General features: G+C 41.0%; 1 protein-coding gene across 1 annotated transcript in view; it reads right to left on the bottom strand.

The window, feature by feature from the left end:
- The window catches only part of CLSTN2 (calsyntenin 2), a 734,144-nt gene that overhangs the window by 130,606 nt on the left and 576,377 nt on the right, over positions 1-27,161 (bottom strand). Inside the window, exons 3-5 of the mRNA XM_075003853.1 lie at positions 21,541-21,736; positions 18,891-19,099; positions 6,520-6,669 (exon numbers count right to left, since the gene is read on the bottom strand). Coding sequence (XP_074859954.1) covers positions 6,520-6,669; positions 18,891-19,099; positions 21,541-21,736 — 555 coding nt within the window. The remainder of the gene's footprint in view (positions 1-6,519; positions 6,670-18,890; positions 19,100-21,540; positions 21,737-27,161) is intronic.

Raw genomic sequence — 27,161 nt, 5'->3', positions numbered from 1 at the left:
AAACAGAAGAGAAGGTGCTAAAGTGATAAAGAAACTGTCTTTCTAATTTGACCTGGAGGAATAAGTTTCATGGAAGATGTTTTCCCGAGATGGGAAAAGATTTTTGCTTTCATAAGTAGTAAGATGCTCTCTGATCTGCAGGGTGTGTCAGAAAATAAGAAAGAAAGGAAATCTAATGAGGTTCAACATGAACAAAGGCAGAGTCCTGCACTTAGAATGGAAGATTCTATGCACTGGAGACTGCTGGTGAAGCAGCAGTTCTGCAGAAAATTACCTTTGGACTATTGTGGATAAGAAGTTGAATATGAGTCAGCAGTATACACATAATGCCAAGAAGGCTAACAGTATATTGGACTGCATTAATAGGAGCATTGCCAGCAGATCAAGATAAATGAGTATTGGGAATCCCTCTATTTGGCACTTGTGAGGTCACATCTGTAATACCGTGTCCAGTTTTGTGCCCCCACCCCACTACAAAAAGGATGGGGGTAAATTGCAAAGAGTCCAGGGGAGGGAAACAAAAATGACTAGCGGGCTTGTGCACATGAATTATGAAGAGAGGCTGATGGAACTTGGCTTTTTTGTCTGCAAAAGAGAAGAACAAGGGGAGAGTTGACAGCAGCCGTCAACTAGCTGAAAGAATTTCCAAAGCCAGACTATTTTTGGTGGTAGCAGACAACAGAACAAAAAGCCATGGTCTTAAGTTGCACTGGGGGGTGTCTAGGTTGGATATTAGGATAGACTATTTCACTAGGATGGTGGTGAAACACTGGAATTGGTTGTCTAGAGAGGTGGTGGAATCCCCAGTCTTAAAGGTTTTTAAGGCCTGCCTTAATAAGGATTGGGATGTCTTTCAGAAGAGGGTTGAACTAGATAGATGGCCTTCTAAGGACTCTTCAACTGAAATCTTTTAGGGTTCTATGAAAAGAAGGTTCACAGTTTCTCCTCTCTTTTTGTCTATTTGGCTATGTCTACACTAGCCCCAAACTTCGAAATGGCCATGCAAATGTCCATTTCGAAGTTTACTAATGAAGCGCTGAAATATATATTCAGCACCTCATTAGCATGCGGGCAGCCGCAGCACTTCGAAATTGACATGGCTCGCCACCGCATGGTTCGTCCCAACGGGGCTCCTTTTCCAAAGGATGCCGCCTACTTCAAAGTCCCCTTATTCCCATCTGCTCACAGGAATAAGGGGACTTTGAAGTAGGTGGGGTCCTTTTGAAAAGGAGCCCCGTTGGGACGAGCCGTGCAGCGGAGAGCCACGTCAATTTCGAAGTGCCGCGGCTGCCCGCATGCTAATAAGGCGCTGAATATATATTTCAGCGCTTCATTAGTAAACTTCGAAATGGACATTTGCATGGCCTTTTCGAAGTTTGGGGCTAGTGTAGACACGGCCTTTCACTTTAGTGCAAATGTTCTGAACACATCTGATTATCTGAAATAACTTCCATTCTTCATACAGCCTTTCCTCTCAATAGAAAATGCTACTGTAAATACAGAAGCAATAGATGAGATGTTTATTTGTGACACAACTATAAGAAACTAGAGTTGCAATACTGTCTTTTTTCATTTTTCTGCTTAAAATCTCGTTTTTATCACTAACATAAATTTCCATAGTAGCAATAATAGTAGTAATAACTTTGACTCATTTTGCAAGCACTTTCATTGCCTAGGAGAAAGTAATCACTGACATCTACATTGTCTGAAATAAATGGAGATGAGAACATAAGCAATGTCAGGAGGATAGCTGCAAGATTTTTAAAATTTACTGGACCAAATTCATGCCTCAGAAACTCCAATAAAGCCAAAGGAGCCAAGTGGAAATGAATTTGGTCCATCGATTTATAGTTTTGGTTTGCTGCAGGTACCAACACCAAAGGCAAGAACTGCTTTATATCAGTTAGGTTTAAGTTTGGATTTCTAAGGAAGCTTCCCTGTAGGTATCAGATTAATCTGCCCAGGACAGCTCCTATACAGTATGTGACTGTTAACCAGAGTCTGTGCACAGAGGCAGGGGAAGAAGTTACTAACTCATGGAGCCATTTAACACTGCTAGCATTATTTTCTGCCTAAGGGGAAATTGTTATAAGAGTGAAGCCTGGGAGTGTTGAATCTTATTTGTTCTGCTACACATATTAGTCACGTGGAGTTAAACTCTAGAAACAGGAATCAATTTGCACTTGAATTACACTTTGTATATGCCAATTCTTTGCTGCCTTACCCCAGAGCAATTTGGGTTATTTGAAGGTCAGCTGTGACCTCACTCAGATTTTTGGGTCTTGTAATTGGTTTCACATTAGGACAACTATTGTTTCAGTTACTGCCAGTCACAGGAAGAGCTGCACAGTAGCTCTTTTAGGACCAAGAGCAACTTTTAGGAAACATCAAGAATGGAATAAATTCAAACTAAGTAGATTTAAAAAAAAACATTTAATTAAGATTAATACTGAAGGATTTTGCAAACCTTATTCTGTAAACTTATTTTCCCAACTTCGGGGGTATAATTAAGAGCTCTGAAGAATGTTGAGGTCTTTGGGAAAGATATGAAATTATTTTTGCAATAATTTTAGGTAGGCAAGAGTATTGACATGTATTATTGTTTTCAAAGAACTGAAACATACCTTTGAAGGGAGGCATTAAGACTAATTGTCATTCTACCCATGGACAAAATGCGAAAATTTATGGACAGACAAATTTTTTACGGACATGATTTTTAGATGATATGAAGACGACATAATGGCCAAAAGTGAAGTGTAATCTTTGTATATAATATATCACCCTTTCAGTAAATTTATGGACAGGTTGGCAACCCTGGCCCACATGTATTTTATATAGCTAAATACTGGGGTTCAGGTCTCCGAGTTTTATTCTAATGATCATTTTATAATGATTATTTCTAGTAACAGGCAAACAGATTTTCAGACCATCCATTTAAGTTTGTTTGGGATGGTGAAACAACATAATTGAAATATGCTGCTATCCTTCCTAAAAGTAAACAGGCAAAAAATATTTCATCTTTTAATAGAAATATGGAATATGTTATAAACATCCTGTAAAATCTCATCACTGAGTTATTACTTATTATTTGTTGAGAGCCAAAGATGTAGCATACTCATGTAATACAAGATCCCAAGGATCTGACAATACACAGTGTAATCACTTATCATTTCAAGAGGTTTGAAAAAAATGTAGATACAACGAAAGGGCTCCTTCTTCTCCACTCCTCTGATATGAAAACCAGAGTAACTCCATTGGCATCACATAAGCTTATTTGGAAGTACCATGGTAAAACTGAGTTACTCCATTGTCTATACCATGGGTGTCCAACCTTTCGGCTTTGCCTGGGCCGCATTGAGTGAAAATAGTCTTGGGCCGCGTACAAAATATATAATATAGTTAATGTATATAGATCACATAATAATGTTAGAAGTTTACGATCTTGTGGGGCCGCATTACTAGCTGTCCAGGGCCGCATGCAGCCCGCGGGCCGCAGGGTGGACACGCCTGGTCCATACAGAAGACTCATGATACAGTCTCGAGCAACTTCAGCTTATAAACAACAAAGAACATAACTGTGCAGAATAGTCTACAAAAACAGACTTCAGAGTTGAAAATAAATAAAGTAATTATTTAGCAGACCCCGATGTAATGGACTTCGGAAATAATGGACGCTGTCTGCTAGCCTCCCCTCATAACAAATAAATGCCGGTGTCTTGCCAGAGCTGCCAGGGCTGGAGGAGCCGCCACCGGGGGCTGGAGGAGCTGTCAGGGCCACCGCAGACAGAGCCCGGTGGCAGAGGCATGCCTGCTCCAGGAAAACTTAGTTTCCTTGGGTGGGTGATGAGTGGCCCGTGGCAGGGGAGCCCAGAGGCTCTGCTCTGTAAACAGCACAAAGATCCCACCCTCAAGCTCTCTTTCCTGAGCCTGCTGTGTTCCTCACGTGTTGTGGATGGAGCACTCCCTAGTGCGCCTTGCAAGGTGCCTCCAGTCCTGCAGATTCAGATTTAACAGACTTTCGACATTAATGCAAACCCCTTTCCGGCATTAGTCTGTTAAATCAAAGGTTTGCTGTATTGCATACAGATCTAATAAATGCTGTCAGGACACATCATGCCCAAGTCCTCATAAATATCTTTGATGAGCTAGTCTCTTATTATATCATGCCCTGTACACGTTTTAAAAGCTAATTTTGTCTACGTACTTTCACTAGATCATCCCCAGTTTAATCAAGTTCCCATCCTCCCCTCCATTTTGTCCTCCATTCCAAACATACGGGGTACTCAATTCTGCAATGCCACTACATTAAAATAACATGCCAGGAACTGATCTTATTATACACAAAAGGTTAAACAGAGCATTTGTCACACACAACTCTGATTTCTAGGGGAACAATAAATCCTGCATGTGGGAAAAATCAGAACTCAAGTTCTGCCTTTTGCTAAGTTTGTAAACAGATAATATCCATTTTATGTAATATTAGAGGAGCGGGATCAAGGCAAAGGTTGTTTGCCTTTTGTTTCTGGCTGATCAATTTTTTTTAACTAGCTGAAAAATGTTCCAATGAACAACTGTATTGTAATCAATGTATGAGTTGTCAAATAAAATTACTATAAGTATGATAGTGCTGGCCAATATAATTGTTCCATTAGCATGATTTCACAAAGATCATTCAGTCAATAAAATACTTTAATGGAAATAATGAAATAATTATTCCAAGGATTACACTATTTTAATACTAGTTTCTGAGCTTACATTTTTGTACATTTAAGTGTCCAGCAGATGATCTCACAAAATAAAGAGCATTTGCACAAGTAAAATCTCTCTAGAGGATTCTCTTGTCTTACGAACGTTTTTTAGACCAACAAACACAGCTAAGAAAATGCAGAAATACTTCAAATGTATTTCTTTTACATACTTATTTTCATAAAATGTGTTCGTCAAATTGTCTGGACCCACGCATAATGAAACCTAGGTAAGGAAAGTAAGGCTTTTTTGTTCTGACTAGTCAATATAAAAATGGAATCCAAGTGTTCCACATTTATTGCATCAGTGACTTTCAATACCATTGTGCTCAGTGTACATGTAGTTTCTTTTGTCAGGCAGGTCCACAATCTAGGCAATAACAAAGAAGCAAAGATTTTTTTTCTCCAAAAGAATCGACACTTGCAATTAATATTTTGAAAGTCAAATTGAAGCCAGAGTTATACTTGGCAGTCTAGCTATTTCAGGCTCCCATTATCACAGTATCTGAGCACATCAAAATATGATGCATTTAGTCCAATGACTCCTCTGTGGGTTAGGTATTATCTCCATTTTACAGACCTGGAACTGTGGCAAACTGTTGCCCACAGATTGGGCCATCTTTGATACAGTGCAAATATACTAATGATGCTGACAGACTGGCTATGTGGGTGGAATTTGGTAAACAATTCTGTTGCTGATGCATGAAAAGGAACCCTGCTTGCGCTGTCCTAGGAGTTCTCAAATTGTGGGTTAGGACCAGTGTTGTCTCTATTTTTTCCCATCCATGGGCAGAATAAATTTTGTTATGTGCACCACTAACAGGAACACAAGGTGCCCACTGTGGGTGGCTGTGGGCACTCTGCTAATAACTGGGCTGGACCTGAATGTTTCCTGGGAAGCCAAGCACTCAGCTAACAGGGAATGCCGGTCAAATCCTGAAATGGAGGTACACACACCTCTCATACAGCTGAAAGGGACATCAGGAGGTCATTGAGTCCAGTCCCCGCCCTCTTGGCAGACCAAGCACCATCCATTTTTTTTTTAAATCTATTGGCCTCAGATCCCTAAATGGCCACCTCAAGGACAGAACTGACAACCCTGGGTTTAACAGGCCAATGCTCAAACAACAATAATAGATTTGCTAGAGCCAAGGGCTTTAGCCTGGTGAAGCAGGGTTCTGGCTGCACCTCAGTCCTGTCCCTACCTAGGATCACATAGTATTTTTTTTTCTGTCAGAAGGGGTCACCATGCAACAAAGTTTAAGAACTACAGCTTTATTCTATCTCTGTTGACTATGAGCTGTTCATTAACATTCCAGAGAGGTAGCTGTGTTAGTCTGTATCTTCACAAAACAAAAAAGCCGTCATGTTGCACTTTTTTGTTAGTGGCACTATTTTGTTGGTCTTTAAAGTGCTAAATGACTGCTTGTTCATTAAAGGAGATTAACATCCCCCCACCCCTCAATCAGTAACATTTTTAAACTTCACAGAATGCTTGACTAAGTTTTGGGCGGATTTTAAATTATAATTTTATTCTGAGATGATCTGATCAGTCCTTCATTCCAACTCACAAAGCATGACTTATTCCTTTAGGAATATGGCTTGATATAAACCAGTGTGGATTGAATACCAGATTTCAAACTGCTGCCAGATTAAATGCCAAGTTAAATATAAAATAATCATCATTTTACACATAAAGCTGTAAGAAATACCAGGCATCATTGGTTATGAAAGAAAGAAAACAACTCAACTGAGATCACATATTAAACCCTACCTTGCCAGCCCGGTTTGCACACTGGTTTGACATCAACTCGCACTAAGACATCTTCTTTTGCACGTTTCTGTCCACAGTCAAAAGCTGTTACCATTATCTCATACTGGTGCTGTTTATCGTAGTTCAGTTTCTCCGTGTTTCTGATATTACCTGAAGATTTAAGACATCATCCAGTGATTATGTTGCGGTCAAGCTTATTTCTTTGTCGGTTATATATTGCATCCATGTACCAGCCCACAACAAAAAGGGCAAAATAAAGCAAATGCTCAGTGGGCAAAATTATCATTCAGGAGTTCTACATGCAGAAGATTGTGGGGAAGGGCCCAAATAAAAGGAAAGCAGCAGTTTCTTGCAAAATTTCTTTTTAGAATTATGTATGTATTCACACAGACAAGAAGGTACCTGTACATGTAATATAAAGTAGGAGTGGACATGTAATTACAGGCAACATTACCCTCATCTGCACACACTCCTCCCACAGAATATTCACATCATTGTTTCTTTCCCTTTGACCTTTCAGTTTGATAGTCATTGGTCCAGGAAGAAGGTAGATTATGGGTCAGGTCTAGGAAATAATTTACATTGTTTGTGCTCTGGTCTTGTGGAGCTCATGAAGGGAAGATAAAACCAAGTTAATTATCTTGTCACTCCCTCTCTCTGCAGTTATTTCCTACCTAAATGGAGAATCCTCTCTACTTTTTGGTCCCCTCCCATGGGCTATATTCACAAGAATGGACAACTGGGGCCAGGATCATCATCATCTACATAACAGAGCTCAGCTGCATTTTATATGATACTGCTGTGCTACCAGATGAAAAATAAAATTCAACAACAAAACTCATCTGCCAAACCTGACAGATACATAAAGGTGACAAATTACCTTTTCTAGTAACAAAGAAATTGCACCCTTCACGAGAAAATGGAAAGCTCACTCTCAGTTACCACTTTGTGTAGTGATGTAGGATTGCAGTAGTAATTAATGAGCTCATTTTAGGTCAGTCCATTTCTGCTGACATGCACTTCTCCCTCAAACTGCATCTCAGACATGTTGCACATTTTTTGCACCAACACATGAATGTGTTCTTTAGCCAGGAACAGATCTAATTTTGCTCACACCCTAAATTTATATTCATTTTAAATGGGTGCACATGTAAGAATTCATTATAATGTATCAACTGTGGCTCTTCTAGGGCACGCTGTACAATCAACTAGTTTGACCAATGTTTGCTCATGTGGGCACCAAAAAGACACACAGAGTTTATGCATATAACGGTGGCTTGATTTTCATACAATGCAGATAAGGTATGTAGAATGATTGCTCTAATACTTATATCTTGTGCATGGCTCTTCTCCTTCATCCCCCCGCCATAACAGGGAAGATGTTTGTGGCCAAAGCAAATTCTGGTTTGCAGGTCTGTGCCTGGGGCAATGCAGTAAGCAATACTGGTTCCTTAGTTTTTAGTTAGGACCATATATTTTCCAAAGTATGTCTCTCAATTAAACTCTAATAAAATGCCCATGAAGGAGGCAAGATTATTATCCAGTCAACAGCCCTCTTTGATTAGTTTCCCTCACTTCATTAGTAACCTGTGTAAAAGTCACACTGGCTGTATCGACACTTGCATTCCACTTTTGAAAGAGGAATGCAAATGAGGGAAATTGAAAATGCAAATGATGAACTGATTTACATATTGCATGCTTCATTTGCATAATCTCTTTCAGAAGAAATTCTTTCGAAAGAAGAAAAGCAGTGTGGACGTGGCTCTTTTAAAAGTAAATCCCATCTTCGAAAGAACCGTTCTTCCTTAAAAAAAATAGGAAGAAGGGTGCTTTCAAAGATGGGGATTACTTGCAAAAGAGCCGTGTCTACACTGCTTTTCTTCTTTTGAAAGAAGAATATGCAAATTAGGTGCCAGATATGTAAACCAGTGCCTCATTTGCATTTTTGATTTCCCTCATTTGCATTCCTCTTTTGAAAGAGGAACACAAGTGTAGACACAGCCACTGAGCTTTTTCTGTTCACTCTCTGACCCAGAAAATAGCTTGCTAATTTGCTTTCCCAGTCCCATCTCAACTTTTACTTCAACTGTTTTGTTGCTATTAATCCATTCCTTCCCTACAGGTTATGTCCACATGTAAAATATCTGGTTCCTTCCATATCAAGCAGCCAATAGTACTCAGGAACAGGGCGGCTGACAGCCACCATGGGCCCCAGAGCAACGTGGGAGGGGGGCCCAACTCCATGCTCATGGAACGGACGGAGCCAAGGGCAGAAAGGGAGGGGTTAGGGCAGTCAGCCCTTAGTGCCAGTCAGCCTACGGCACCACCTTCCCCCCCCCAAGGGATGGAGCAACACTGTTGTGTCACTTCAAAAGGGCCCAGAGCTCTGACCAGTGTCACTGCCAAAGTGGCAGCAGCGTCAGCTGGAGCTCTGGGCCCCTTTGAAACACCAGGCCCTGGGGCAACTGCCTCTGTGCCCCTCACCCATCAGTGGACTGGCTCAGGAAAGGTGCACTCTAGCCACCCTTCACTGCAAACACAACTTTACAAACCTTACCTAAAGTCCTGCTCTCTGCTGGATCTAACACCATCCTTTTCAAATTGTAGGTTCTCCCTGTTCTGAATTGAAGGCTGCTGCTCAGGCTCCCAGTAAGATACCCCACCTACTACTAAACCCGTTTCTTATGACTACAAACAAAAGCACCCAACACCTTGGTTAAGCTACAACTGTGATTTATTTCCTTGTTTTGCTTTTGTATTTCCTTCGCCCACTCCCTGCCAAAGCGTGGGTGTGCGTGTACACACTTTACAGAACGGGGAGCAGAGCGGCTGAGTGACCTGTAGGACACGCAGCAAGGAAGGGATAGGATTTCAGTGCGGGTGTTCCTCGATCTTAGACCACTGGCGCATGTTGTAATGTATTCTGGAGTCTTCCATTCAGTAATAATGAAAATCCAAAAAAACACTTCTCAGGGGTTTTTTTTGGGTTTCCCTGTGAGTATCAGAAATGCACTCTTTATAACTCACAATGCTTAACTACTTAAAGTGCTACTTAACTTAAAGTGCTACTTGACTGCTTTTTGTTTTGATAGTATATAGACTAGCATGGCTCCCTCTCTGTTACAATGCTTAGCTAACTCTTCCTGAAGGCAGCTGGAGCTCTGGACCCCTTTGAAACACTAAGCCCTGGGGCAACTGCCTCTGTGCCCTTCACCTATCAGTGGGCTTGCTCAGGAAAGGTGCACTCTCGCCACCATGGGGCTGCTATTAGAACAACTAAATATTGAGGCCCTAATATACAAGTGCTTCAGAACAGTTACAGGGAAAATGATGCATGAAGTAGTCACAAACACAAGGCTTTTGGTCTTCAAGTGACGAAAGTGCCCTGAAAACCCAGCGGCTATATCTACACTAGCAGTTTTCCCCCATAACACTAGACTTTTGTCAGGAAAAACTGCGGAGCGTCTACATGCAAAATGCGCTGTGTCGACAAAACCTGGCACATACCCGTCAGCAGCCTTATACCTCTCCCTGTTCAGGTGTAACACCTCTCTTGACAGTTGTGTCAAAAAAACCAGCTTGTAGATGCTCTGGGGCCCTTCTGTTGGTAGATAGCGCTTCCAGTTCACCAGGCAGCCCTGTTTACGGAGCATCCAGTCAGCCATTCTGTCAAGAGAGAGGCAGGCAATCTGGCTGCTCACTGTGAACAGAGTGGATTGCTCTTTCGATCTGCTTTTGTGCATAGATGCAATCTGTCAACAGAAGTTTTGCCGGGAAATCCCTTCCAAGAGTGATTTCTGTGGACAGAGACTTCTCGTATAGACGTGGCCTATGTTTGCAGCAGATACATAAATATTGACTTTCAAGGAGGAAAGAGTGCTTTCCAATCCCAAAAAGACTAAAGGATAGAGTAGGACAAATTACATATTCTCACTTATAATGCCAAAATATAAAGATGATGAACGTTAAATGGCAATATTAAGAGGAGTTTTGTTAGTTATATTTTAATCATTTATAATTATGCGTAATTTAGATGAGATATTCTGCCACTTCTTCGCCTTTCAGAGAAAAATTTCATAAATTTGCTTAAAATGACATTACTGTTGACAGGGTACACCTAACACTGCTGACAATCATGAGGTGCAAAGAAAAGGCCCACACATCTGTAATGACAAGAAGCCTTTCTACTTGGAAAAACAGCAAAAATTGTGGAAATTGGTGCTTGTGTACCACAGTTTATATAAAAATACTTAATGTGCTTGAAGCTGGCTGGAGAAAGGTTAAGAAATACGTTATGATGAAACGTATAAAAGCCTCAAGAAACAAGGCCCAGACTAGTGAAACACTGCGACTGAAGGACCATACAAGGGATCGGAGGAGATGACGACCAACACGGATAACACGAGAATTTCCCTGTATCCTGGAAAGCAGTAACTTAGCTCTCCTGTACAATATACTAGTCAATGGACCTGGCGTCACTTGGCTCTGTAACCAAAGTAAGCTTTTAAAAATAAATGAGAAATGCACGTGCTTTTTCAATTATAGTATTCTCCAAAATGCAGAAGAATGAAGGTTGGAGTGAGGGTTTAGGGGTGTGGGTGGCTTAGAGCAGAGAGTTGGTAGGGGCAGGCTCAAGGTGGGGAGTGCAGAAGTCAGGGCAGGTGCAAGGCGCAGAATTTAGGGCAGGGGTCTCAGGACAGGGGGCTGGGAGATGAGGGAGGTTTTGGAGTCACTTGTGAAGGCGAGGGTGATGCTGCTACCGCAGCAGCTCCTCCCAGGGGCCAGAGCAGATCTTACTGTTAAAGGGGAGATCTTGAATAAACATAGCATTGACAGACAGACTCCAAAAGATAAAGACCTAGATGGTAGCTAGCTGGCTAGCTAGATTTTATAGTCTGGCATAAACATATTCAGACATTATAAGTGGTAATTCTGTCTTAAACTGCATAAATAAAGACAAAAACTGATTAAGCCCTAACTGGGTGGACTAGCAAATCAGTTTCATATCATTACATCCCTAATAAACACAATGTTGCTATGATATATTCACTTGTGGCATATGTCATACTTCGCTTACTGTCTGTATTTTATTATTTTATTATTTCCTTCCTGGATATTCCTTTCTGTATGCTTATTTTATTCTCTATACCATTTCTGTACTCCATGATGTGTGGAGATCATTCTCAAGACAATGATGAAGACTGAATCAACATTAGCAGCCTACAGGAATTTGCTTGGGATGATAGCTATAATGAAATACAAATACACAATAATGATTTACAAATCTCAGAACACAGTTATCATCTAAAACTTGTATTTCATTAGTCTTCTAAGATTTATAACTCTATGATTCTGAATATTTAGGATTTTATTTTAGAGGTCATCTGAATGTCTTCTACATATTACTGGCTTGTTTACTGATCTAATTATTCTCTGTTTCTATTACATCTGCTGTTTATATCTTACAGTGTATTTGTTATTTTACAATTCAATCAGTGAGTTTTTTAATAAATAAAGGGGAAACATTATAAGCAATGTAATGACTGGTTTACAGATGATATTATGAGAATTTCTGTTCTCTGTGTTTCATCCTACACAACAAAGGGATAGTCAATGAAGCTACAAGGAAGGAACTTGAAACTTGATAGAAGTAAATACTTTTTTACATGCTTCACGGAGAGCTCATGGAATTCATTGCCACCATACACCATTGAGGTCAAGCACTGAGCAGGGTTCAGACAAGGAATCCAATGTTTATATAGGCAACAAGAATACCCAGAGTTAAAATCATACATATTCAAATAAATAAGGATTAAAACCCTCACGCTTCAGGTCATAAACCAAACTCTAACCATGAGGGGTCACATATTGCAAACTATTAATTGGAAACTTTCCTTTGGGACAGATTAACCTGTAACTGCATGTTGGAGGGTTTCTTGTGCCTCCTTTTGACATAACTGTTGCAAGCCATTGTTGATGACAGGACACTGAATGAACTGGCCCACTGATCGCAGAGGTGCTGACTTTCCACTTTCCCTGATAGAGCTCAACACCTCCTCCAAAGGCCCCACCCCTCTTGCATTCCTCCCCTCAAGGCACCACCTCACAGTGCCTCTGCTACTCCACCCCACCTCCTTACCCCCTTCCTTTCTCTCTCGTGAGAGCACCCTGCCCTCCCCACCCCTTCACCCAGACTCTCTTTCTCACTGACAAACAGTTGCTTGCGGCAGACGATGGTAGGGAAGGGAAGGCACTGAGAAGCAGGACTATTTTTGCACATGGATATTCCAACCCCTGGAGTCGGCACCTATGACTGGTCTGACTGACTAGGACAATTCCTGTGTTTTCATAGCAGACGTACTAGAAGTGCTTCTTAAGTTTTATCCATGCCACTGTGTTAGCAGGGAGTGAGTGAGCTGTAAAACAGTTGTTCACGACTCCTCTGGAGGGCAAAAGGGTCTTTCTGCTGCATCCATGGCTTGTCACCTCCACCATCAGTTCAGGGGAGAAGGGTCTGAAGGTAGAAATCAAAGTCTCTTTCCATCCTCTCTACCGTAAAGGGCTGTGGCAGGCTGCATCTGGCTACCTGCTGGAGTATTAGTAGAGTTACCAGATGTCCCAATTTGATAGGGAGAGTCCTGACATTTGGGACTCTCATTTATACAGGTACCTATTAACCCCGACCCTGGCCCAAGTTTTTTACGCTTTCTATCTGGTCACCCAACATATTAAAATAGGGCCTTGTGAGGAAGCAGAACTCATTAATGGCAGGGAAGAGAGTGGGTTTGAAAACACATGCAGAATTCATGATGACAACGCTGAATTTTCATCTTCTACTGACAGCCCATATTCTAAGTTCTCTTCAAGGCCATAAGACATGGTGGACACTGCATTGTGGAGGGTGAACTTAACAAACAACCCAAGAAGCAGCTGGAAGCTGTAGAGCTTTCTAAATCATCATCTCTTATAGCACTTTTCATTTAAAAACCTGAAACTGCTTAACAAAAGCAGAGGCTATTCTATGGTGAGACTCCAGAGGATTTAGAGCTAGCACTCAATGAGCTACTATATGACTAACAGTAGTGTAGCTGTGGTAATACAGAAGCAGCAGCATTTGCTAACCACCTCAAGAACATACGTTCAGGCAGGTTTGTCACTCTGGGCAAATAGCACAGATCCCCACTGCTGGTCCCCATGCCACTTGAGCTACATTACTATTGTCAGTGCGTTAACTTGATGAGAGATAGCACAAGTATGTCGACCTGACCTGGGAATTACACCCCTAGATCTAACGGAGATGTAGACAAAGAAGTGAAGTACTTTGCCCAAGTTCACAGTTGGTCAATAGCAAAGCTGGAACAGAACCCTTCTCTACTCAGAGCACCAAATCACATCACCTGCCCATTCAGGCAGAAAACGCACTAATGAAAAAGTTCTGTTAAAAACATACTTTGTGACAGATCTCTATTTTACAACATCAGTGTCACAAATACCGCCTAATTTCATTTTAAAGTAGTAACTGTTGAACTGATCCTTGAAGATTTCTGCTAGGAGAAAGACCCTACTAGACTGTATGCCAAAATCTGTTTTTAAACAGTCAAATCTTGCACCTTCAGTGAAGGAATGAATAAATTTGCCTCTTACTGGTAAGTGATTTTATGGCCAGTAGTTCATTACGGATAAAATTAAGTTCCCTATATACAAAAAGTTCAATTTTATTGGCACTGACTACACAGAACAGACTTAAAGCTGACACTTGGTTTTGTCATTGGTGGCATTTTTCTTTATTAGTGGCATGGAACACAGGTATTCTCCTTTCTAAAAGCAAAACAATTATTTTTTCCTGGGAACAAGATATTAAGATGTTGCTTGAATTAGTCCAGGTACATGATACTTAGCCTGTTTAAAAACATTAATCCTCTGCAATAGATGTGTGGTATACTTCCTGGCGAGCTCTACATTGTTACTGATTCAAGTGCTATGGGATTTTTTTTCATACTATGGTGAAGATGGGAGGCCGCAGTTCCTAGGCAGGATATTCAAGCACAAAACTTTTATTCTGGGGCTGTGTCCAGCACATCAGTTTTATTTGCTTGAGTGTGATCCAAAGTTCATGGTAATCAATGAAAAAATTTTCATTGGTCACAATGAGCTCCGGATGCATTCCAAAATTAATAGCTTCTAAAGAAAACATCTTCTTCCTGTTTACCATTAAACATTTGTAATATGAGTATTGCTTTCATAAACCATGGCAACAGAGTTATCCACTAACACTAAGATATCTTAATTAGTAAAACACAGCTTAATGGGCACAGTCGAAGATACGACATGGATCTTATTTAAAGCACCTCACAGCTAAATAAAGAATAGGGGTTTGGTACTAGAACTAGTGGTGTTGCACCCCCTGGCTTGAAGTGGTTTCCACCACATACAAGGTTTACAGTTTGATTTAAGGGCTCCCTAGCACCCTCATTATTAAAATTGTTCCAGCATCCTAGAACGTGGGCTCTGTCTGAGCCCAAATGCATACACAGCTACTTTTACCTCTGTGGCCCAAGTGCTGTGAGCCTGACCTGGGCCTAGGATAGACATACCCTTAGTGCCAAAATCAGCTAGTCAAAATCGCTTATCGAAAACACCAAGAAATCCTGTGGCACTTTACAGACTAACAGATATTTTGGAGCTTAAGCTTTCATGGGCAGAGACCCGCTTCATCAGATGACAAAGCAGGTCTTTGCCCACAAAAGCTTATGCTCCAAAATATCTGTTAGTCTGTAAGGTGCCACAGGACTTGTTGTTTTTGCAGATACAGACTAACTCGGCCACCCCTCTGAAACTCTCTCAGGGCTTTCAGTGTCCAAAAAAGATCAGCAAGGGAGATTCCAGTCTCAACTGCTAGAGCAGTGTTCACAAAGTCATTGCCAGTCCTGGTGCAGCTCTCAGCCTTGCTTCCTGGTGTTCCATTCCCCACTTCTCTTTGCCTACCAGGGTCTTTAAACTTTTCCTCCACTGGCAACCTGCCATGCGCCTGTAGAGGGGAGGAATCCCCAGCCCAGTATTGCTCTAGTTTCCATTCTACTTCACTGTATGGCTTGTGGCCTGTCACATGATGCAACAATTCTGTCACTCCTCTGTTTTCACTCCCACCGTCCAAGCACCACACAGCGACTTCTAAAACCATTCTTGATGGGTTATGGATAGAAACTGAATCCCATATTATTTCCTAATATCTCAAACAGGGGAAACAGAAATCTGCAAATCCTTCCGAGTTGGAGGGAATTGCATGCACATGTCTATCTCACTGTATAAAATCCCCTATTCTAGCACTCTCTCTGAGAAAAGATTACTGTACCAATTGACTCCCCTTTACTTAAACGCGATCATTATCATTACTATTACCCTTCAATATGATATCCAAAATACTTGCTACGATGGCATTGTCATGCAGCGGGGGGATTCCCACCCACAATGCCATTTACATTTTATTGATGCTAACTGGCTGTTATCTTTTGAGTCTCAGCTCTGCATTATGCAGAAGTAGAGCAAATTTTGAACAGTTAAAGCAGATAAAGCAGTTTTGAACAGGAGAAAGGTTTTCTCTAAAGCCTCCCAACTTGAAAATGGCTGCAAGGAGAAGACAACGGCCTCCATGTTGTGATTTGGCCAAAAACCATCTTAAGCTTCAAAAAGCATTCTCCTCTTAAAGACAACATGGATTAAATGATTTGGCGAGGGGGTGGGGGGAGACAAGTCGAAGAATACACATCATGTGGAATTTTGTCTGAGCACAGACATCAACTTTTCAGAAAGAATTACTTCATGTGAAGAAAGTATTTTTTCCCCCCGAGATCAATAGCAAAAAGTTGACAAAATGGAAATGTCCATGCACAGATATTCCTTAAAAGGTCTCAGCATGACATCTCTCATAACGAGGGTGACCAACTCTCCCTGCTCTAAATGTGGGACAGGGAGATATGGGGGGAGGGGTGGCTCCTCCCAGCTCCTCCAAGCCCTGGAGAGCTGGGAAGGAGGCGGCAGCTGCTGGTATTCCCTGGGAGTCCCAGGGAAGCAGCAGTCCTCAGTTCTCTCTGGGAGTCTCTGGAAAGCAGCAGCTGCCGACCCTCCCCGAGACTCCCCCCAGGGAAGTGGCAGGGACTTGGCAGCCACCCATGCTCTCCCGCTTCCCTGAGGCTTGGGGAAGTGACTCCTGCCAGCTGCTGTGCCTGCACTGCTGCTGGTGGAAAAGGTCAGTGGGGAAGGGCCCAAATATGGGACAATTAGTTCCTTTTAAAAAACAAGTGAGGATGCCTTTTAATCCCTTTTAAAAAATAAGTAGGGACATACTTGGTGTCCCAAATACAGGACTGTCCCACCTAATACAGGACAGAGGGTCACCTTCCTCGTGACCTTACAGTAGCACAATCGCTCAGTTCTCCATCACAGTTCTCTCCCCTCAAGAACACAAGAGGTGGCACTTTTGATCCACAAGACAATGCCAGGGTTTTGCATCTGCTGAAATACACTACTCAGAGAGCTGCTGGTTTGTATTATATGTGTGCCAAGGGAAGAGAAGTGCAGGAAGCCTTCAAACTGTTTTAATGTGACCCTGCCACCCTAAAGTTCGGTAACCAGTACTGTTTGGCTCCCCAGGGTGAAGTGGTCTAGAAAGTTCAAGAAGCTGACAAGCAAGTGCAGCAGCCAAGGCTAGTGCTGTGCCATATGGGAAACAAAGATGGCTTTTTTTTGTTTTGTTTTTTTTTCCAAATAATCTAAGATTTTTTCCATAAATCCTGTGAATTATAACTAGCCCAGAGCAGCCTTTATTCCTTGTTAGTGACCTTAAGCTCCAACCATGAGGACCACCAGCAGAGAGGTGTGTTAGTCATTCTTTCTGCTGATCCACGCCATAAAATTCTGAAGGAGCAGAAGTGGTAGGATTGCTACTACTCCCATGCTTAAAATTTGGCATGAAGCAGAGCCTTAAATGCCAAGGTAATAGGTGCCAGGGGTAATATTTCTGAAGGCACCTTGAGGTGTTTTTGAAAATGGGATTCTTCAGCCTAAAGTTCTTAGGCACTTTAAAAACATGTTATCCTTTTAAAGGATTAGAATCCAAATGTAGTGGAATTGATCTGAATTGTTTGATAAATTGCTCTTCCTCCCTGGAACACCCTACTAGAACTGCAATGTGTAGGGCAGGCTAATGGTATGCAAACCACTCTTCAAAGCATGGCTGCACCACCCTCACTGGAAATCATGGAGACATTGTGCCGGCCTGCTGCCCTCTTCCTGAGGGTGCCCAGTCAATCCCTTTCTCTTTCCTCTGCTGGTTAGTACAGAGTAGAGCTATGGCCATGCCCCCAGTTTTCTTTTTTCACAGTTTTTTGGGAAGCCAGCACCAGTCGAGGGACTAACTTAACACAGTCCTTGTGTCCTCTCTCCTCCTTGTGCTCTGCTATTCACATTCTAGCCCTACATTTACAAAATATATATATATATATAGATATATATAATAATAACCCTCAGCTGGCAGGATGAATAATGCAGCATAATTACATATACAGAACAGAGGATTTTGTTTATTGTGGCTAGACTGCTCCTGGGACACCATATAAGTAAAGGGGACAAAACTGCGACGGGTCCAAATCAGTTTTATAATGAATATCTCCACAGAAAAACTCAGAAAACAAAAAGGCTCAATCTATCGCTGCTACAACGCAAACCTCAGTGAAGCCATCTTTAAAATACTGATTATATCTAAAATGAGAACATTAAGTTCCACCGTAAACAACCCTTGCATCTCCTCACAAGATCATTCTCCCATTTCTGAAATGGCACCAGTGTGTTTCTGACCCTGTACATTCTCGGAGGGGAAGGATGGATCTGCCTCTTGATGTCTATGTTATACAGAGTTTTTTAAATTTACCTGGAGAATACAAAGTAATAACAATACGTAGCACTGATAAGAAATATAATTTTTCAGCATTAAATAAAGAATTCCCACTATCATAGAAGCGGAGCAAGTATTATGAGTTCAGTTTTATAGAGTGGGAGAGTAAAGCAGAGAGGCCAAATTTGTTTTTAAGAAAGAAAGAGCAGGTATTTGGTGTAATGGCACTACTGGCATCCCACCATACTGTTCATCGGGTCAGCAGCTGAGGCCACAGGGTGTGCAAATATTTAATTTAAAGACTCAGAAACAGAAGTAATAAATATTATTTCGATTTTACATTTAAAGGGCCAGATCCACAGAAGGTGTAAATCCATTGTCCACAGGACCCACATGCAGCAGAAATTACTGAAGCTAAACTCACATAGAGCAGCTGAGAGCGTGGTCCACAATACCTAATTATACCTTGCCCAGTACTAACCGTTTCTGTCAATGGCAAAAGGAACAGCCGTTGTGACAATTTCATAATTGCATATCTGGCTGAACTGCGGAGAACAGTCATCATCCAGGGCTTCCACCTGCAATATACTGTCATAGATCTTTCCCTCTGTCACTGTAGCCTTATACAAGGTCTCCTTGAAGGTAGGTGCAAACTCATTAGAATCCTTTACCTGGATATGGACCACTGCCCTAAAAATATAGAAACAGAATTTGAAAAGAGAAATCCATTCATCTTGACCTCAACTGAAATATCAATTTCTGTTTATTATCCAAACATATGAGAGATTAACACCAAAGATAGTTTGGAAAATAACCACCTATATACTGTAAACAAAGCTTTCTTTGTATCATATTTTATTTCCATGTTTAATCTGAGCTTCTTAATACTTTAATGACATTTCTCTCTTTTTTCTTAGATGTGCAGCGAAGTAATCATCCTTCGGCTCACCACTGCTGTAATCCTGTGTTGATCAACAGTGTGACCCCTTCATTAAAAAAAAAAAAAAGAAAGAAAAGAAAAGGCATAGGAAGAAAATCAGGCTTACAATATTTTATTAGACACTGAAAACATAGGTATCTTGCAAAATCCCAAATACTAAGTAATCCACTTTACTCCCTTCCATGTGGCAGAAGTTAACTGTTTAGGTATTCCTTCAGTCCATAAAATACTGCAGATTTCTTGTTCATTTTCCCAGGTTTCTTACGTGACAGAGCTTGCGATAGGCACTGCATAGAGTGCAGCAAGGAGTCAATTCATCTCCAGTATTTAAAAAAAAGTCATACATGGCCACCAGCAGAGAGATCTCTCTCTTAATACCATGTGACTGCACACAAGACTAATTCCGGAAGGCTGTTTGCCTCAACCCTGCTCAAAGAGCTCAGTTTCAGAGAGTGGGAGAACAGGTCCAACTCCATGTTGACTCAGTTCTTAGCCACTATGGTGACAGCCCATTGTCAACAAGTGAGATACTGGATTATTTAATGATGCAGATCTCTGTTATTAGGACCTGAATTGGCAGCACCAACTCATTTCACATATAGCTAGTCACTAATTAATCATCCTCATGACTATTATTTAAACACCTGAGTAGATCCCAGCAGGCTCAGCCAAGAGCATGTCTCCTTTGACATGACAAATCTGAGACAGTTCCTGCAGCAAGAGCGTGCAATGCGAATGGACAAAAACTAGAAAGGGCAAAGGACCTACAGAAAGGTGACATGACTTCTTGGCTGTGTCTGCACAGTGTGGCTTTCCCGGCAGGTCTGTGCTAATGAGCATCCTCAAAATTGCAAATGGCTGCTCGTTAGCATGGTCCTGTAGCTCATTAGCATAGCTGCGCAAGAGCTCGGTCTCAGCAGAGGGGGTGCTGGCAGTGAAGAGGCTGTGTGGACATGCCCCAGCCGGCCAAAAGCCCCTCTGTCACCAGACCCTTATGCCAGTTATACAGTAAGTCAGCGGCAGAGTCAAGAACAGATCCTCAGCTTCACCTGGGTTCCCAGTCCAGTCTAATGCACTGCCCTAAATTAAATTCTAACAACTTCTAGTCACGACTAACCAGCCCTGGTTTTCATCACAACTGGGCCTACAAAGCCCCAGAGTCTAGTGACTGCTAAACTGCTACTGAAGTTTGACTGATAACGACTCTCTCAAAGTCTTCCTATGATATTACCCAGATTGTTACAGTGAAAAAATTATATGTGACTTGATAGTTGTTCTGTTTTGCAGATTTTGCCTTAAGGAAAAAAAATAAAAGAAAACTAAAAACAGATTATGATGCAGGCCACACTAGACAGTTAAAAATAAAAAGTCTTCCAACTGTGCATCCCATTTATAAAAAAGGGTGCATTGCAGCTATTGCTAATTTGTTTAAATGGATTATACAGTAAATTGAGCAGCTTATATGGTAGTTTTATTGTCTGTACCAGGGCAAATTTCATCTTTACTGACAAGTGGTTTCATGCATCACATAGACGGCAGCACTATGGCCGGGGCCGTGGTTCTGTACTGTCTCAGTAAAGATCACCACCTACTGGCCCAACAGCAATGTTTCTCGCAGCCCATGAATCTCCTGAAGATTCCCACCCAAATGAGGAGCCAGCCAAGCCTGCTGAGCTTGTAGGGGCTAATGAAATCTTAGTGCAAAGCCAGCAAAGCTTAGTATATAAATGAAAATAAAAATGGGTGATTTCCCTACTCCTAATAGCTCTTCTTTACCATTTGAAACAAAAGAACTAAAATAAAAAAATAAATTCAGCCTAGTTTGGTTATATAACTATCAATAAATTTTGATTTCCAAGACTCTGATTATTTGATTTAGGTGATCTGTTTAATTCGGGAAAATATTCAGTATGAAAAAATAATTAAAAACTATTATTTTCTCATTGCTCACCTGATCAATAGTTCTAGTAAAACAGTACAATTGAAGCTATTGAAAATAAGGTCATATCGAGTAAAATCTTTTAGTCAAAGAAATAGGCACAAACAATGAACAATCAATTGCAGAGATAAAGTATTTTTTTTCTATTTGCTTTCCACAGATTACAGCATTGAAAGAAGCTTCTCCACCTGTGCTGCATCTTAGAGTACATAGATGTCACAGCCAATGCATTTTCCCCTTATTGTCACTCACTTGTGAGATTTCTTCCAGTTTGTTCCACTAGGTCCTGCTCCACAATCATATGCCTGGATGATGAATGTGTACTCCTTTTGTAGTTCACAGTCAATTGGACTCTTTGCTCGGAGACGACCTTCTCCAGATGTCTTGTTTAGCACAACAGCTTCAAAGGGCATTTCCTGTCCATGGATTTTAAAAGCACAGATTTCGCCTGCAAAGAATAAAACAAAAGAAAAATCATTGTTAGGTAGAACTGATTCATACAGATTTGAGTGACACCTGATATGTTGGCAACCGCTTATATTTCACAACCTGTGACAGATGAGTGACATGGTCTTTGCTCAAACTAACAGCCAAAATAAACAGAACCTTATGTAAATGAGCGAGAGGTAGCTGGACAGGCAGAAGGAAAATTGGAGAAAGCTACTAGGTGTCAATTTTCTTTACATTGTTATCCTTTCTTTTGATACCAGCATTGCCTTTGTGCCAAGAGGTAGTAGGTCAATTTCACCAAATTGCTTTGGATGAAGAAAAAAAACAAACAAACAAACAAACAAAAAACACAGGGAACACAAAATCTAAATATTTTATTTTGAAATTTTCTCCAATGTTATTAAAAAAACTGAAGCCGTTAAAAATTCAACATTTACATGAAATGTTTTGTTTCAAATTAAAATGTATTGCTTGACTCAAACCGATTGTTTTTAAACAGCCAGTAAATTGAAAAGACTGCAGTGCTCTAGCCCTGGTACATTCTTAGTGTAACTTCTTCTATTTACACATCTATGTCAGTTCCAGATTAGAGGCAATCATCCCTTTCAGAAATCTCAGCATTCACCCATACACCTTATTCCCAGGAAGCTAGTCCATGCCAAGAATTACATGCAAATATAGTGAACTAGCAGATTTATCCAGTGTTGCTCACGGCCTTAACTCTATTAGAGGTTTGTTTGTTTGTTTTTTTAAATAAAAGAAAAATGTACCTGCTTTTTAAAAATGTTTGTATTTGTCAAAATACAGTGTTATTTTTATGAACTTAATTTTATTTCAGATTTCTTCAAATAGGGTCTGTTTTCATTTTTTAGTAATGTTTTTAAAAATGGAATTCCATCAAGTGTATTTTTATTTCATCTCTGTAAACGCTTATCATTTTCTCTTAAATTTTTTAAAATGTTTTAACAAAAAAAGGACAATAGTCAGTTGGGTTTCCAATATCATTTTCTGCTAGTTTTCAAACTTTAGGCATTAATTTAGCAGTGCCAAAGAGGAGCACTACTCCACATTCCTGCATTTGATCTCTCTTCTGAAAGGTTTATTGAGAAGCAATCCCCTTCCAGGCTCATCCTATTTTTCTAGCTCATCTTGGTTCGGTCTCTTTCAACATTCACTCAAGTATAGCAATTTTGAGGATTCTTCTCAATTTTGTGATTCTCCCTCTTTTCTGTTTGGTTTAGTTAGCTGCAGTCCCATTCCAGGCACATCCAGTTTTCCTGTCACAACCAAACCCTTATGTTGTTTTAAGTTATGATTAAAGGAAGCTGCATACCAAATTTGATGGTCCTAGATCTTACCATTTAGAAAGAGTTCTTGAACAGACAGAAGAACAGAACCAACTCTTTGCTGTTTGCCACAGCTCCTCTCAAACGACTACTATTGTAATAAAACTAACAAAAGAGAGAAGACTAAAAATGTGCTCGCTTACTAACAAAAACTGAAAGAATATACGTAAAAGCACCATCTGGTGACACAGTTTTAATTAATGGTAAGTATGCCACACAACCATTTCATGGGCGGTCTACAGCTTTGGCCTCTGCATTGACAAACACATTGCAGTTTTGGAGTGCAATCTTTACACTTCATCTCTGCAGGCGGGAAATGAGAAAATGTGGAGGCTATTGAGCGTTATAGTGCAGCACATTATATGATGCTGGTTTAAGGAAGGAGTCTGATTCTGTGGACTTTTCTACAAGATCAGGACCAGTTATTTAGCAGAGATGTATCTTTTACTATGGCACAGCAGAAGAATACATAAAATCAATGTTTAGTTGGAGTCATTGGCTCCGCCACCTTACGCAAATAGCATGCAAATACAATGGCTATTCTAGTATATACAGTGGAGAGATGGCTGCAGGTAGATTGCACAGCTCTCCTGCCCTGGGCCCGAACATAGGATTTCATTGTCTCAGACTCCACATGCTCAGCTAGCTAAAAACCTAAACACTAGGGCTTTATGCAAGCAGATTTCATCAGAGTGTCTGATCTAAGTCTCTGCATTTTGCTGTGGGAGTTGTGGGTAGACTGCAATACCCAGGATCAGGCTCATAGCAGTGTATGAACCGCAGTGGTACAAAGGGATAAAATTAATAAGATGCCTAGGAAGATGGAGGTTGCTGAGTGCTGATCATGGGTGTTGTTCATTCTGAATATACACACTAGACATCAGCTGGATGCCATGTTCAGCTCTGAGCATAGGGTTATCCTTCTTTCCCTGCACCAAAACTTCTGCAATTATACTGCAGAATTTTAATTTAAAGCCTTTTCTTATACATGTCAGTGACATTGTTATGTAACAACAGCCTTCCCGCAGTTCCTGGCAATAAAGTTTCTCCACAGGTGTACAGTCCATCAATACAAATCACAACTTTGGGTGTTTACTGTTATTACTTTAGCGATCTAGTTTGATTAAGAGCAACACAACATTTTTAAATCATCCCATTCTGGCATTTTAAATAAAAGAAAAACAGTTTACTGCAGAAAAGAAGAAAACTAGCTGAATCTTAATCTAAAAGTTTGTTTCAAATACACCTTCTGCATAAATTTTCCCCTCTATGCTGAAGGATGTGATGCAAGTCTCCTGAGCAAAAACAAAGCCCATTCTCATGTCCTTGGCATATGCTTTAGAATTCTACTAAATAATGCATCTCCTGCTGCTATATTGAGACTTTTTAATTTGAGTTTTCTGTCCCTACATGCCAAAACAGAGTTATGCAGACAGCATGTAAGCAGAAGGACACTTGCCAGCATAACAGAGAAAATGTATACATTTCTGGATTTGGCTAAGGCAACTCAGTTACATCCAAATATATTGTTGACTCTTGGGTGAAGACTTTTTCCACAAGAAAATAATTGTTCGGAACTCCTTACAAAGAAATGGCATACAGATGAAAATAAAATAAGAGAGAGCATGCACAGTCAAGACAGACACACACACACGCACATACACACACATACTTGTCTGGGTCAATACTTGAGCGGTGATGAGATCACATGCACCAGCGTGCAATGCCACTCTCTCTAATTTGGCCTGACGGCCCCATCACTATGAAGGAAAGGAGGTCAGGCCTGAGCAGCCAAAATGTGTGATTGCCTAGGGTCTCAGCATGGGTTAATCTGGCCCTGTTTGTGATTATCCTGTTTCCCTTTCATTTCCTCATTGTGTTGTACCAGCAATTCTCTACAAGGGAGAAGATGACCTGGGTTGGCAAGACAGGAACAAATCTTTGTACACAGATTCACATAGGGCAACCACATGGCACATGTTGGTACAGGCTTAAGAAATGTTGCTAAAGACAGCAGGTATTACTCTTTCTCCCACGTCAGACATCTGAAGTTCTTCCTCACAATTCTTTCCTGGGGATTTCTGAGACATGGACCCTTCTCATGCCCCGAAAGTAAAGATTTTGAAAATTTTGTGCAACTGCTTTCACAGCTCTGGCTCCAATTAGACTTCTTCTCACTCACAGGCTTAAGATGAAACTGATCATCAGAGAAGGTATTGAGTATGATGCCTTTACTCCACTGCTTCAAGAAATACTAGTCAAGGTAATGAAGGGTAAGAATGTTTTGTCTTCCCTTAAAATGAGGTGAGCAAACTTTTTATGTCAGGACCCAAGTTTTGTCCCTGCAATTACCAGGGGTCCCTCAACACCTGGATGGCCCTGGAAGTGAGCAGCAGTCTCCCAGAAGTGATGCACTGACAGAGGCCACAAGGTGGGGGAGATAGTGGAGACCAGGGGAGGCGTACCCTGGTTTGCAAAGAGGAGCACCACCCCTATCCCTGCCCTGCTTTTACAATGATGGTTTGTAGTTCCAAAACAGTCTTCGATACACCACACAGTGAATGCTTGCAAATGTATAGGTGTGTGGGTTACACGAACACTATATTTAGCAATATATGTCCAGACTTGGAACATTCATATAGCAAATAGATATAGCAGTGTATTACCAAAACTTCCAAACCCCAGCGTTTGGAGTAGCCTATGCAGGGTCTCTCCACAGTCCACCACAGCTCAGGGAGAAGGAAACCTGTACATCCAGGTAACCCTCAGCCTAAGTAAGTATCCTAAAAACAAATGTTTATTATGCCTGTGGCACAAACTGAGCAACTGACACCATCAGGGGGGAAAAAATGAGCTAAAAATACTGGAATTCGCTCACTGGGAACAATTAGCACAGATTGGTTTGTGTGTAAATGTTTTGCCCTGTAACACAGAAAAGACTAATCTTTACCATCAGCTTTTAAATCAACAGGAGTTCTGCTTTAAGACTGTAGGTTCAATATTGCATTTTCTAACTCCTTCTACTTATTCTTCCTCCTTTTCCTTCTCCCCAGACAGTTGTCCCTTGGAATAATTTCTTTCACTCTTTTTGTTGACTCTGAATAGCTAGCTGGCTGGCTAGTCAGTTTAGAGCAGTTGAGCTTACCTATTGTTTATTCTGGTCAAGCTGCCACAATGCAGGAGTAAATGCTGCATAATTTGTAAGAGATACATTTGTTCCACACTGTGTCAGGGCTGTAAGGACAGAATACAGGACAAGACACATTGGAATGTTTACCTTTTTTTGTAAAATTGTAAGACCTGCCATGCTCAGGGCTGCATTCTTTCTCTGTAGTACGAGAAGCTGTTCAGACTTTTCTTGTTTATATTGTTTCTTGCACTTTTCTTGTTTATACCACTTGGACCCAGCTGGTGGCACTGTGGTATTCCCAGGGGCTTTAGTTCTGAAATCCTCTTTTTTTCTTTGAAAGTGCTTCCATCCTTCAACCACTATGGTTGCATCTACACTATGAGATAAATTCAAATGTAAGGCAGCTAGCTTGATATTACCACATGACTGTCTGCACTGCAAGTGCCATTAGCTTGATTTAGGGAACATTAATACTGAGTCCTGTGGCACCTTATAGACTAACAGAAAAGTTTTGAGTATGAGCTTTCGTGAGCACAGACTCACTTCATCAGATCTGATGAAGTAAGTCTGTGCTCACGAAAGCTCATGCTCAAAACTTTTCTGTGAGTCTATAAGGTGACACAGGACTCTTCGCTGCTGTTACAGATCCAGACTAACACGGCTACCCCTCCGATACTTAATATTGAGATTACAATATCGCAGTAATATCATCGAGCTCAAATTCAGAAGTTCAATTAAAGGCCAGCATGGAAGCACCATGTCTTAAAATCAAATGTATTAGCCTCCAGTGGTGTCCCGTATGTAACCCACAATGCCCCCCACTGCTCCACTCTGGCCGCAGCCCTCAAGTAACAGGAAGACTGTGAATTTCAAAGCGGGAACAGCAAACCTGTGTCTGTGAGCTCATGTTTGCATGAGAGCTTGAGAAATGTCTTTCCTTCTTTGCT

Source organism: Carettochelys insculpta, chromosome 10, assembly GCF_033958435.1.
Source record: "Carettochelys insculpta isolate YL-2023 chromosome 10, ASM3395843v1, whole genome shotgun sequence".
Classification (NCBI taxonomy): Eukaryota; Metazoa; Chordata; order Testudines; family Carettochelyidae; genus Carettochelys; species Carettochelys insculpta.
The sequence above is the reverse complement of the archived record's forward strand: the minus strand, read 5'-3'. Positions and strand labels throughout refer to the sequence as shown.